The following is a 13,962-nucleotide window of genomic DNA, read 5'->3' on the forward strand; positions in this document are numbered from 1 at the left end:
TGAGCTCTTAGCCGAGCCAATCAAGATAGAGATGACGTCAATGGAGGGGTTGCTCAAAGAAGAACATGCGAAAATCGTTGTCCAATTAAATCTAAAGTTAGGCTCCACGTGACGTGAGATAGAACGCGTGCGCAGGGCAAATCGTACAAGCGACTAGTGTCCTGCGTTTTCTGTAATACAATATCTGCTTTCAGCCGTTTTCTTCCCTCATCGGTCTTGTTATTCAGCAAAATATATTATATCCGTAACAGTAAAAAATGCAATCTCAACCGTTGTCAAAAGGACGAATAGTAAAACTTTTAAGAACTGTGACTTATACTGGTTATTGAGTAGTAGTATGATGTGCTTTTGTACTTGTGTGGCATTGCTTGATTTATTTGAGTTCAAATATTGTATCTCATGTTCCAGAGATGGTTAGGTGGACTGGTGGAATTTTCAAGGGCTGGTCAAGATAAATAATGTGTAATTTTTGAAAGGAAATCTAAAGTTGTTTTTTTATTTCAAAATCTAACGTTATACATTTATATATCATTAGCCTTGATTAAAACCAGAGCAGGATTTTAGGGTCAGGAGCGTATACTGACAGTAACAGGAGTAAGGAAGGGACAAACATTTTTATATGGATTTTTCTGTTTATTGTATGAAATGTGAAAACTGAAGTGTTCACTCGTTAGCTCTGTGCCACCGTTGCATTTTGTCCAACTAGTGCCACTGTAGACGCAACATCCATCCATTTCGTTGCCTTAAACTGCACAGGGACGCAGGAGCCTATCCGAGCAAGAACAGAGCACAAGGCAGGAACCCCTGGACAGGGCTCAGTCCTTTGCAGGGTGAACACAGACTCAACACATTAGGCCAATTTAACAACGTCAGTTCACTTAATCTGCATGCATTTGGACAGTGGGAAGAAACCCAGGTGAGAACATGCAAATTACACACAGGCCAGTTTTAAACATTAGTTAGGAATTAGAATATGAATGCCCTGGGTGAATTCCACAAAGCACACTTATGAAATCGAGTCTTAACTCAGTGAAACGTCCTTGAAAAAGCTTCATTTTTCAATTGAGGTTCTGTAGGTTTAACAAACACAAAGCAGCAACACAAGACAGGCTTTGGCAACGCACAATTCATGTGCAAACTCATAAAATTTAAGTTATTCCTAACAATCAATTGTCGATAACATCAATCAGAGCTCAAAAAACACAAAGGATGGTACAATAGATTGAGGCCCTTTTTTGATTTTAAGCATGAAACTGTTGTGATGTATGGAGTACAGTGGGTATAGAAAAGAATCACCCCTTTGAAATATTCCCTTTTTTTTGCTTTACAGCCTTAAATGAAAACACACACAAAAAATTTCTTAACCCAGTGCAACCTATAACATCCAAGTGAAAGATAGCACTGCTACAGTTCAGAAAAATTATAAAAAATCAAAAACAAGACATACTGAGATTGATAAAGGATCACCCCCCCCCATGTCAGTGTCATTTTGTTGACCCACCTTTTGCTTAAATGACAGCCTTAAGTCCGTTGGGATACTTCTCCATCACCTTTGTACATCTAGATTAAGCAATATTTGCCCACTCTTCCTTACATAACTGTTCAAGTCCAGTCAAATTGGATGCTGAGCGTTGGTGGACTGCTATCTTCAAATCTTTCCACAGATTTTCAATGGGATTTAGGTCTGGGCTCTGACTGGGCCACATGAGGACATTCACTTTTTTCTCCTTCAGCCACTGTGTGGTCAATTTTGCTGTGCGCTTCGGGTCGTTGTCGTGTTGAAAGGTGAACATTCTGGCAGAGGGTAGCAGGTTTTCCTCAAGAATTTCAAGGTATTTTGCCCCATCCACTTTTCCTTCTACCCTAACAAGAGCCCCAGACCATTTGGCAGAGAAACACCCCCACAACAGGATGCTGCCACCTCAATGCTTTACTGTAGGTATGGTGTGTTGTGGATGGTGAGCTGCATTGGATTTCTGCCAGGTGTACCATTTGGTATTGAGACCAAATACTGTAGTTCGATTTTGGTCTCTTGACCAGAAGACTTACTTCCACATGGCATCAGAATCTTCAAGGTGCATTCTGACAAAGCTCAAACCAGCCTTAATGTGGCCTTTCTTGAAAAGTGGCTTTTTCTTTACGACCCTCCCAAACAAGCCACAATTGTGGAGCGCTTGTGAAATTGTAGTCCCATACACACAATGACCACTCTTTTGCTATAAAATCCTGTAACTCCTTCAAAGTGGCCTTTGGCCTCTTAGTAACCTCTTACCAGTTTCATCTTTGCTCTTCCATCCAGTTTGGAGGGACAGCCAGATTCAGAGAGGGTCCTAGTAGTATCAAACACATGCCACTTTATCATGAGACTTTACTGTGCACCTTAGGATTGATAAAGCCTTTTGAGATTTTTTTTTTTTTTTGCACCCATCTCCTGCCTTGAGCCTGTCCACAATGCTCTCCCAGATGTTTTGAAAGTGGCTTGCCACCCCGATGGAATGAATTTTCCTGGAAGTTGTTTTTATGCTTCATCAAATGGATTACAATCGATCACAGTTGGAAGCCAGTAACCATGGTCTGCAATGGAAATGGTGCCTGATGAAGTTAGATTGCATGGAGTAGTCCCAACAGTGGCAGTCACTTAAACAGCTGAACAAGTTTCCACGATTTAAGAAAACTGGACCTTTGTATTGATGCCATTATTCACAATTCAGCTTTTCACAGCACACGAGATTTCTTACTGAATGGGAAATCTGAACACTCAACCCACAACAGTACTGCCACCATCCTTGTCTGTTTCATGGCCAATGTCTTGTGTGGTCATGTACTGCCTTGTTAATCTTGGGGCCACTGCAATACCCATTTTAAATTTGAGATGCAAGGTGCAGCAATCATAATTGGAGGGAGAGAAAATGCAGGAAACTAATGATACAAGTCTCATTAATATGATGGACAAATCTGCTCTTAATTTGATAAGCCCTTTAATATGAATGTATTCTCAAATGTTCATACAAAAATCTCCACCAGTAGAATGGAGAACAGATTGAAAAACAAACAAGCCACAAAAAGTACACTTGACAATTTTATTTGTAGTGCTGAAACATACACAGCAATAGCCAAGTCAAAATTAAAAAAAAAAACAAGAGACAGAATTACAATGAACAATTTGTACAAAACATCTAAAAACTTCAAAACTAACTTTCTGGTCAAATTGGTCTGCTCCACTGTTAGGAACATATACTGCCTACAAAACACTGATTCAAATAAAAAAAAAAAAGTAAAAACAAAGCAGAGTCAGTGGGAGGGCATCTAAGTGGTGGTGGTAGTCTTCTCCAGCAAAGGGCACTGAGGACTCAGTTTGCATGTTGCGCAGTTGAGAAACACAGCTTGAGGGTATAAGGGTATGGACCATCTGTAAAAAAACAGAACAACAAAAAGTAAACTGAACATAACAAGACCCTCTTTTCCAGAGGATCACTTTTTTTAAAAATGTGCCACCAAGTCAATCAAGTGTTCCATTCAAAATGTGACAAAAAGCAAGTAAAATGGGGAAGTACTGTATTTTTTGCAATCTAGGGTATGTGCTATTGGCCTAACTGCAGAACAGAACAAGTGTGCCTGATGCAGAGAATGCTATTTACAAAGATGAAACTGGGGTTTGACACTGACACAAGTACTTGTGCAATCTAGAATGCACAAAACATTCCACACACTTTCACTTACTGAATATAGCAGAATTTGAAGGAGGTCAGCGTCAAAATGCTTGAGCTATCTATATACAGGTCAATTTGAACACAAGTTTATGGTACATACTGCTCCTTCAGTGAACAGCCTGGTTTCTCTACAATCACATAAAACCATTTAGAATAGAACCAACCCCCCACAAAAAAGTGAACCTACTAGGGTTCTTCATCTGATAATGATTCATCAGGGCCAGAGCTTCCATTGCATCATTGATTGATTCCCATTCTAGCAGACCAGAACTACTCCTCTCACCTAGATCAAAGCAAGCAGAAATGACTAAACCGATCCAAATTAAAAGCAGAATACAACCCAATGTCCCAATATTGACAAATACACACTTTTTCCAGAAAACAGCTTCACAGAAGATGGATGCTTCACTCCAAGCTCATCACAGATCTGCTGAAAAACAAAGCAGATCATGTTCCGTATAAACGTATCATAGGCAAAGGTTTAATTAAAAAAAATAAAATAAAATTTAAAGATAAATACCTTGTTAAATATATCTTGAGAAACATCCGGCTGCGCATTAAAGAAATGCAGCACATTACTAGGGTGCTGAATGCGGTTTTTTGCCGCCTGCTCAGGCGAAGTGAATCGGTTGTTCCGTGTTCCATGGAAGTCTTTAAAACTGTTGCTCCCATCCTCCAACTCGTATGACTGACCTGGCATAATTGCCTGCTGCTTTGAAACACTAAAAATACACACACGCAATTAGAACATTGCCATCTGCGTGCAGCAACCAAGTACATGCAGGGATAGATTGCTGGTTAATTCCAAGTCACATACCAGACATTAAGCTTCTGACCAAATAAGAAAGTATTGTTAAGATGTGTGATTGCACGGTCAACAGCAAAGCAATCTCCCATTTCAACCATGGCAGCACCAGGTTTGCTCTTCATGAACTTCACCTACAATTCAAAAAAAATTTGAACAAAATTTCAACGGTAATAGAAACATTATATAATTCACTGAGAAGAAGATTTACTTTACTGCACATACCCTTTCAACATTACCATACAGGCAAAAGATATTGAAGACCCGATCTGCATTCATCTTGCTTGGCTCTAAGCCATACACCATGAGTACAGGGCTGTCAGCATGAGGACTATACTCTGGAGGTGGTGGTGGGGGTGGAGGAGGATGACCATATTGTGGACCCCCATAACGCTGGCTATGAGCTCTGCGTGGTCCTCCCATAGGGGGACCCATTCTACGACTTTCATAATGAGGGGGTGGGGGAGGGCCATAATTGTCATCATAATGACCATGGTAACTTCCTTGAGGGCCACCTGCTGAAAATGTGAACAAGAAAGTCAGTAAGAGACACAAAAGGAAGCAAAAACCACTACGCCAAAAAACCCAACACACACACCACACTGCAACTCACCATATTCTGGAGGGTGGTCACCCAGAAGAGCTGGCTGTCTTTGCCTTTTGTTTGGGTTTGAGTTCATCTCTGTAAAAGAAAAAAAAATGTTATGCCATGGAAGAGAAAAAAAAAAAACCCCAACCCCCAGCAGTGATTAAAAGCAGAGGGGATACCCACTCTGTAGAATTAGTATACTGCAAAACACTGACTGATGTGCCCATAATCCACATACTGGTGTAACTGAGCACAGGTCTACATGGAAAAAAGCCCCAACAGATGTACACATGAAAAATGTACACATTTTGGAGTGCATCTAAAATCAGAGTAACAAAACAATTTAAAAAAAAAAAAAAAATTAAAAAAGCCCCAAAACAGGTAAGGTTACAGGAGATTTTATTCAGAAATTCAATACCAACAATTAGGAAATCTTGCCACCCAACTCAAAGCTTCAGCAGGCAGTCTTTGCAAGTCAACTGTTAAGAGATTACCAATCACTCAATTCAGCAATGAAAGCCTCCCCAGGGGATGTACTTTGTTTTTCTACAGAGGGACAAAAGTTAGGAGAGGTAGCAAAGTTTCCAGTGTTGGTTTACAAGATCTGTTTTCACACACACATCCTTCTGGTTTACAAAAGACTTGAGAAACATTTTACTTACAGTGGCGTTGTGCCGAGAAGAGGCGAGGTAGGTTGGGGGGAAGATGGAGGAGAGAAGCGGCCCACACACCAAAATGCCGAGTGTGCTTCTCTCACAAATATCTGTAACAGTAGTATGTTTTGCTTTTTTCTGCTTACCATCTGCAATGCCTCAACAGCGAGAGATTTGCACAGTTCTGAAAGATGGCGTCCCATCAAACACAAACGCTGACCCTGCATCACAGGTTTTACAGTCATCAATACAAAACAATTCTCAAACCCAAGATTTGAATTCAAATTTACTAGATAAATCTCACAAAATTAAAGGAAGGGGAAATGAATCCTCAGGATGCTCAGAGTCAGACATGTGGCTATTTGGATGTGCATTTGTGTTGTAATAGGACCATGAGAGTGGTGTTCGTTGTTCAGGTCTGTTGTGTCTTCATTACAGTGGCATCTTCCCGTGCATGACCTGAAATGTGCGCTGTCTCTGCAGTGCAAGCAAAAACCTAGCCCACGGGGCCGGGGAAGTGGAAGTGGGCTGTGTGCCTCTGCTGTCTGTTAGTGGTGATCCCGGTGGGCAGGCAATCATTAGCTGGAGTCACAAAAGCAATCCTGTGTAGCTGAAGTAATAGTGATGAAGACCAGTCAGAAGTGGGCCCCCAAAATGCGACGTTGCTGTACAGACAAAGCGGATGCATACTCCTTGCACGGCCGAATGTGTGCGACGACATGGACATCTCCGGGTCAGCTGTGCTTTGGTGATTTGTTTTGCTTTAAAATGTTTGCTCTGAACAATGTGGTGGCATGGCACATCTCTCTCTTGCCCACCCACTCACTTGCTTGGATGCGGTTTCACAATGCAGTGCTGTAAATTAGTTTTGAGTTGATTTGTTTGAAAATGTTCTTCCTGTGACTGGTTGCTGTTCTTGTGGAACTATAGGATGGCATGTTCCTCCTGTTAGGGTGGTGGCTGTTGTCTTTGTCTGCTGTTGCAGTTTTATAGCCTGTGTGTAAACTAGGGATGTGAAGAGCCATGGGCAACAGGACATCCAGGTCTTTCCTGTGCCAAGGAAGTCCAATATGCTTCCAACATTTTCTAGGCCCCACCAACCATACCACAGTAGAGTTATAAAAAAAAAAAAAAAAAAAAAAAAAAATACCAGATTCTCATTTGTTCCATGTGAAGGTAAAATCTGGTAGCCACCTTCACAACCCTGGTCACATTCATGTGAACAACTGGCACTGCTTGGCAACTTCTTAAAACAGATAAAGATCAGTATGGAACACAAGACCAGAGAATACATTACATAATATCCAACAACCTCAACAGAACACCGGACCTGCACCAAGATTAAGGATACAGGTTGACTATGAGCAAGGACAACAGTCCAGCCAGCCTTTTTAAAAACACCTTAAGAAGCCCACATCATAAATGACACCTTAAAATCCTGATTTAGAATCACTATTAACCCCCAAAACAAGCATAAATACAAACAGTCCCAGTTATTAAAAAACCATTGACTACCAGAATTATTTCACATCTTTCAGATTGTGTAATCTGGGAGATGGATTTATTGAACATATTTAAAAAGGCATCATTAAAGAAATAAACCTCCCATCCCACCATTTTCAGCACCTTGGGGAATATACCAACCACCACACTCGGCTAATCCATTTAAACAAAAACTATTAGGCCAGGGTGCACTTGGAAGGCCCGGACCTCACTGGCTCTGCACATCCCTACAGTGTACCTGCACCAGAAAAAATGTATCATGTATTGTTAGAAAGATAGAGCTATAATGCCACTAAACCAGACTAATGATACAAAACTTTATAAAGCCACATAAAACATGTCTTCAGAGGGCAGACAGTAGGTTAACGGTCATCAGTGGAGGGAGATGCATCATAAAAGCTGGAAAGCCAGCATTTAAAGAGATTAGGACCAATTCATTGGAGTGTTTAAAACCTGTTAAAAAGATGCTACAAGTGGCAGCACAATTTGCTGCTCCCATGTGGTTTGTATTTATATAGATTTAAAAAAAAAATTATATAAGAACCCAAACCAGTCTTTGTAGTGATGGCAGTAGCTCTGGTTAGTGGCATTATAACGTGACGTCAGCGGTCAGCCCTCCCACCCATTTCTTTTGGTGATGCCTATACAGTCAGACAGACCCTAAAAGGACAACAACCCCTAATATACAAGGAATTACCTTGACCACTGAGATTTGGATTGGTGTAGTCCCATGTGTCTTGGTCATTCTTAAATACATTCAAACGTGTTGGCTAAGGAAGATGAGAAATAAAGCTGTTAGTTTTCAAAATGACACCAACACACACACACACACACATAAACACAAATCCCACTCTTACCTTAGCATATTCAATCTTAAGGGTGCAACACCCGGAATATATATCAGCTCCATTAAGAGAGGCTTTTGCCCTCTGTGCACTTTGAACAGAATCAAATGTATGAACAAATTAAGGAACACAAGGTAAACAACTTGAAAGACTAAAAACTTCATTTAAATGTAGGGGGGTGTAACATCGTACTGAAAGCAATGTGAAAAAATCCTTTATACACACTTAAATGAGTACTCCATCTACTTAACCCATGGACATTGTTTTGTACGATAATATAAACTGTGCTGGACCCAATAGTGATCAATGTTTTCAGGAACCACTACAAACAGGTTTTAAGAGTATGCATCCAAGTTAAGTAGGAACAGCAAGGTGTTCAGATGCTAATCAATATCAAACAAAACACAAACATCAGCTCTAAAAAGGATATTCAACCATGGCCTGGACACCATTCTTCCTGAAAATGACAATTCGCTGCACTGGTCCGCACGGGTTGCAGATGGTGTAAAGAACATCCTAATAATGGGAAAGAGGGAAAAAAAAAAGGACTAGTACAGACCCCATTGGAATTCACCACCACCAATCTACTGCAACTGTAAATTGTACAAACTGCCATCAGAAACTTGGTGTTCTTACCGTTGTAATGGGATAAATCGGATTCATAACTGTAAGCAACAGCACACTGTTTACACTTCGAGAATCATCGGAGTCTCCAGGACGAGAAATCTTCTGACTTGTGGAATAGTTGACAAAAGATGGATGGCCAGCAATATAAATTTGATTATCTGAGGCATAGTTTACAGCATTACACGCTCCATTTAAGTCTTCAAACTCGACTAGTGCCTGTCTCTTCTTCGGCATCACCACAACGTAACTGAAAAGATACACGGTTTTGCTTAAACAACTCACCACAGTGCCAAACAGTCTTTACTTAAACAGTGAGCCGTTTCTTCCCGATTACAAAATCTAAACTTCGCTTGGCGACTTACCTAATAGGCCCAAACTCCTGCAGTGCCTCCACCAAATCAGCCTCCATTACACCGTCGACGAGCCCTCTCACGTGGACAACTGGAGAAGGAAGGGTCTTATGTGGATCATCATAACCATCCTGTAATAGGGGTTTGTTAAGTCAGTATCAAAAAGAATGGAAAAAAGCCATTACTCGCCTGCAAATATATGCAAAATAATAACAGGGTAGCTTTTAGAGGTAGTGTCTTTTGTCTAATGTGAGGATTTGTGACAACACAGGAAAGGGGAGATCCTGCTTAAAACAAATGAGGCAAAACGCGTATCCGTACTTGTGCACCCTACCGTGACGAATAAAACTACATTAAACCGTTGCAGACAATAGTACTTCTCTTTCCAATTGGTGAGCGGTAAATAAAACACTGTGGATAAGCTTTAATAATTCGAATTCATCTACTTGGGGGGAGGGGAATCACTGGTCGACTGAGGCGCCAGGTGTCGCACAAAGGGATAAAGAATGCGGTAGTGGGGGAGGGGAGATGAGCGGCAAAGAAACACGCGGTCAAGCATACAGTTAAAATGGACAACAAAAACGAAAAGAGAAACTATACCCTCCAAAATACGCGATGACAAAGAGAGAGACAGAATAAACAACTGCAGCAGCAAAGCCAAACGAAATAAAAAAAAATGCGAGGTCTTCACGAAGGCCACTAGGCCCGCCGCGTGGACGCACGCGACAAAAATGAAAATCCCAACACAAAGCAAGTCGGAAATTAAATAGCCACGTTACTAAAATAAACACAAAAACTTACACCAGCAATTCCGTCGTTGTTATTATCAGTCTTTTGTCGTTTGGGGGCACGACCACCGTCGTTGTAATACCTTCCTGGAGCCGCCATCTTCTTTCTTTGCCGTTTACTGCAGTATGGAAGATGGAGGCACCAAGAGACGACAGAAAAAGCCTCTCTGGCGACTCCGCCCACTTGCGCAAGAAGGCGGAGGCAAATACGTAACACTCTCCCATCAGCCAATCCCCTCACCCAGATGCTGATCCCGACGCTACTTCCAATGGAATCGATAACCGGAATCAAAAGAATATAGTGAAAAAAAACACCTTAAGGTGTCTATTCTCACCCGGAAGTAATGATTTGAAACACCTTCGGATTTAATAAATAATAGGGAATCTGCACCCCAGACAAAAATTAAACAAAAGCTTACATTACCTGGAATCAGTTACGCCCGCTTAGCAAATTAATATGATTGGTAAGACGTCTGGCTTTGTCTAATGACGATTGGCCAAAATCGGTATCAATCAAAAAATGCGTTGGTACAGGAAGTCTGGGACGAAGTTTGAGTTTATTCATGAAGTAGTTTTAAATTTCACAGTGATAAGGTAAAGTTTTGAAGTGGTCATTATTTCAAGCAAAAAACCCATGTATCTAGATGGGAACTTCAAGGAGGCACGAAAATATTTTTGTATAAGAATGCAGTATACATTAATTTTGAAACTGTTGAAGGGTGCACGCATGTTTCGTTTCATTAAGAGTAGAAAAAGTATTTTTAAATGCAGTTTATTTGAAAGTTTCGATGGTGTAGCAATTGAATGCTGGATAACCGCCCTGCCACCTTTTTGTTCTAGGTGACTGAAACGCAATTGCTGTGAATTGTTTTTAAAGAAAGCACAATTGCTCACCATACAAACCTCCACGGTGCTTACATCATAATTTCGGGGAGTTTTAAATCTAGTAGCATAATCCAGGACTTGGTGTCTTTTTTAACAATATATTTACCACGGCGCGAGTGGGCGATGCATTTCTTGAACCCCTCATCCATATTGCATGTAGACAATACGGAGGGGTTCTGGCATTGCAACTAACGGCTATGTAATTGTATAGATTGTGAGGCAAAATACGCAGATAAAGCCTTATCCCATTTGTGGAATCATTAACATCGTCTTGATTATTTTACAGACAGTTTGGAGCGAGTCTTTAAGAAAATACGATGTCCCCTTTTTGTCCATGCATTTCAGAATCTCACTGCCTTGCCTCCGAAATCGCACGTATCGTCAGAAAAACTTTACCTAATGGATAACGCAGGGCTACGTCATACCAATCACTCATTCTAATAATAATACATTCACAAGTGATTACTAGGGTGGTCCCGACAGCCACCAACAGAAAACGAAAGGAGCGCGATGATTGGCGGAACGACTCGGCAATTACTCCACTATACACACCCGTGCTGGGCAGGACGTCTAAACGTGACAATGTCCTATTCACAGCATGCCATATGTTATTGTCGGGGAAGGGCTGAGCTCTTCTATATAGACCTCTTTGCATTTGCTTAACTGTAATTTAAATATATTGTTCAAATATTCTTTTTTGAAGAGAGAAATCTGGCCGAAGATAAATTGTTTAAATGTTATTTTTTCAACAAAGAAATATGTCCAGAGTATTTAAAGATGTACTAAGATATTGCATAAATGTTAAATTTTGGGGGTTTCTGGTCATGTAAGGGTATTCGGTAATACATACTGACTGTACACTCTGGAAACAAGGGGTGCCATTTAGGTAAGAAAAGAGGTATGCGCTGTGGACACTGCAGGGGGCTGTTCATCAACCCCTAGAGCTCCACATGGTCCTCAACAAGCATCCTGTAAAATTTTTTTTTTCCCTTATTTATTAATTTTATTGCAATCCATACAAATCAATCAAGTTTTTACAAAAAGAAAAACTGAGTTAAGGACAGATCGATCCCCACCCCTTAAAATTTAAATAAAAACAGAATGCAATATGTTTCTGGTGTCAAATTCAAAATGAGCATATATTCTTCATAACTCTAAATTTCTCAGTTTCAACATTTGATATGTTGTCTTTGTTTTCTTTTCAGTATGGGTTTAAATAATTTGCAAATCACCATGGTATGTTTTTATTTACATTTTGCTGTGTCCAAACTTTTTTAGCAAAAGACAATAATAAAAACATATAATACAATAATTATAGGATATTGGGAGGAACTGTTGAACTGCCTAATGGCAGAAGGCAGAAGAGATCCCCAGAAGTGCTTCTTTGCACACTGTGAAAGAGCACACACTTCCAGGAAGCACCCCCTGGAGGGAATGGGCAGAATTGTTCATGATAGCATCCAATTTTGACTCCGTGCTCTTTTCCACAACAGCCATCGCAGTGTCTTGGGTAGTCCTGTAACAGACCAGGCTTTTCTGATGTTTGTTTAGTGTGGATCAATACACTGGCTGCAATGGTTTGGTAAAACGTTTCCAGTAAGTTGTTTCAGATAGACTGGAGTCTCCTAAGAAAGTACAATCTGCTGTGGCCCTTCTTATACATTGTATTGTCAAACCAATCAGGTTTGCTGTTCATATGGACCGCCAGATACTTATATCTCTGCACTACCTCCACTTCCCCTCAACCCCCACTGGATGATGACTGGTCTCGGGGGTTCTTTGAAATGCTAGAAGTCTGTCATCAACTCTTTTGTCTTGTTGATGTTGATCTGTTGGTCAACCACAAGAGAAAACCCTCCACCAGCCTACTGTAGTCTGTCTCGTCTACATTAGCAATACAACCAGCGATGGAGGGGTCATCTGTGAAATTCTGTGATGTCATGAGATGGTATTCTACTGGAAGTCCTTCGTGTAGAAGGTAAATCAGAAGGTAGATAAGTCAGTTTCCTGAAGTGCCCCAATATTACTCACCACCATCTCTAAAAATAGGCCATGAGCCACAAACTGCCATCTGTTGGTCCGGAAGTCCGACTTATGACACTGTGGGGGCATCAAGAAAATGGAGTGTACTAAGTGGAGATTTTTAGATTAATAAGATTGAAAGAGTCATACTTTGGAAGTGAAGGATGTGGCAGTAAGTGCACGTCCAACTTTGATGGAAGTTTTAATGAATATATAAGTGGGTGGTCACATCTGAATGTGTCATTTCTGTTTCACACTCCTGTGCAGCAGATGGCAGTCATGCATTTTTATGTCAGATGAAAGCTACCTGGAATTCCAAGAAGAAAATTCTGATTAATCTACATTATTCTATTCTTAAACATAATACATTTAATAGTAGACAATGGGGATCATGGTATCAAACTATACTACTTATAGTAAATCTATCTTATCTATTATATTAAATGTAAGGATGACTGACTGATTTTGCTACCCATCAACAAAAATACCATTTCCTATTTAGTTAAAAGTTGAATTTTGGTAGGATGGCAATTTAGGGCAGTAGGCCTCTGCTAAGTAAAGATTTTTTTTGATATATCAATATTTAGCTGTAAACCCCACCCCCTTATAATAGAAAAACTAAATACCCAAAAATTTGAAAAATGCTTTTAATGATTTGTTTGAAATTTGGTGATATAGAAAAAAGAAAAGTAGCCAACTTGTGTTTTTTTATTAGTCAATAATTATTAATGTTAGGCTAACGTACATGTTCTATACTGAAAATGGCTTTCTGTATATGAAGGACAGAGCAGAAGCAATTGACAGGCCACAAACAGTACCACTAATCAACAGTTTGGATTGTTGACGAAAGAAGGGGCTGTGTCCTCAACAGGAAAAGAGATGTGATCATGTTTGCTGTATACGGTGAGGTGCAAAATGATTAGTAAATGTTGATTCACCTGAAGCCAAAAGGGAGGGAGAGAGAAGAAGAAGAGATGGATGTCTTATCCTCAGATCCAAGGCCAGCCTGGAGCAATGGTGTCATTTTAAACTTAACAGATCCCCCATGAGCTACTCCACTGAAATATACACTCATATTTATGGATTCTGAAAGGGGACCCCCACCTCAACCTCTGAAATTGTGCATATTTACACACATCTCTGCTTACTTTGAATAGGAATGCCCCACCCCACTTCCACACTCCC

The 13,962-nt window shown here is 40.4% G+C and overlaps 1 protein-coding gene across 5 annotated transcripts; it reads right to left on the reverse strand.

Moving 5' to 3' along the window:
* Window positions 1–2,961: 2,961 nt before the first annotated feature.
* hnrnpl (heterogeneous nuclear ribonucleoprotein L) lies at window positions 2,962–10,008 on the reverse strand. Of its 5 annotated transcripts, none has more exons than XM_039770664.1 (13): window positions 9,884–10,008; window positions 9,095–9,213; window positions 8,742–8,979; window positions 8,536–8,621; window positions 8,118–8,214; window positions 7,958–8,030; window positions 5,129–5,197; window positions 4,741–5,030; window positions 4,528–4,649; window positions 4,231–4,432; window positions 4,080–4,137; window positions 3,898–3,993; window positions 2,962–3,409 (listed from the first exon to the last, which is right to left on the reverse strand). In XM_039770664.1, the coding sequence occupies exons 1-13, from the start codon at window positions 9,968–9,970 to the stop codon at window positions 3,351–3,353; spliced, it is 1,596 nt and encodes a 531-aa protein (XP_039626598.1). In that variant the 5' UTR covers window positions 9,971–10,008; the 3' UTR covers window positions 2,962–3,350. The 5 variants fall into 5 exon arrangements, with proteins under 5 accessions (XP_039626598.1, XP_039626597.1, XP_039626596.1 ...); XM_039770663.1 differs by having other exon boundaries at window positions 4,080–4,140; XM_039770662.1 differs by having other exon boundaries at window positions 4,741–5,033.
* Between the last annotated feature and the right edge of the window lie 3,954 nt (window positions 10,009–13,962).

The sequence above is a fragment of the Polypterus senegalus genome, chromosome 12, assembly GCF_016835505.1.
Source record: "Polypterus senegalus isolate Bchr_013 chromosome 12, ASM1683550v1, whole genome shotgun sequence".
Lineage (NCBI taxonomy): Eukaryota > Metazoa > Chordata > Cladistia > Polypteriformes > Polypteridae > Polypterus > Polypterus senegalus.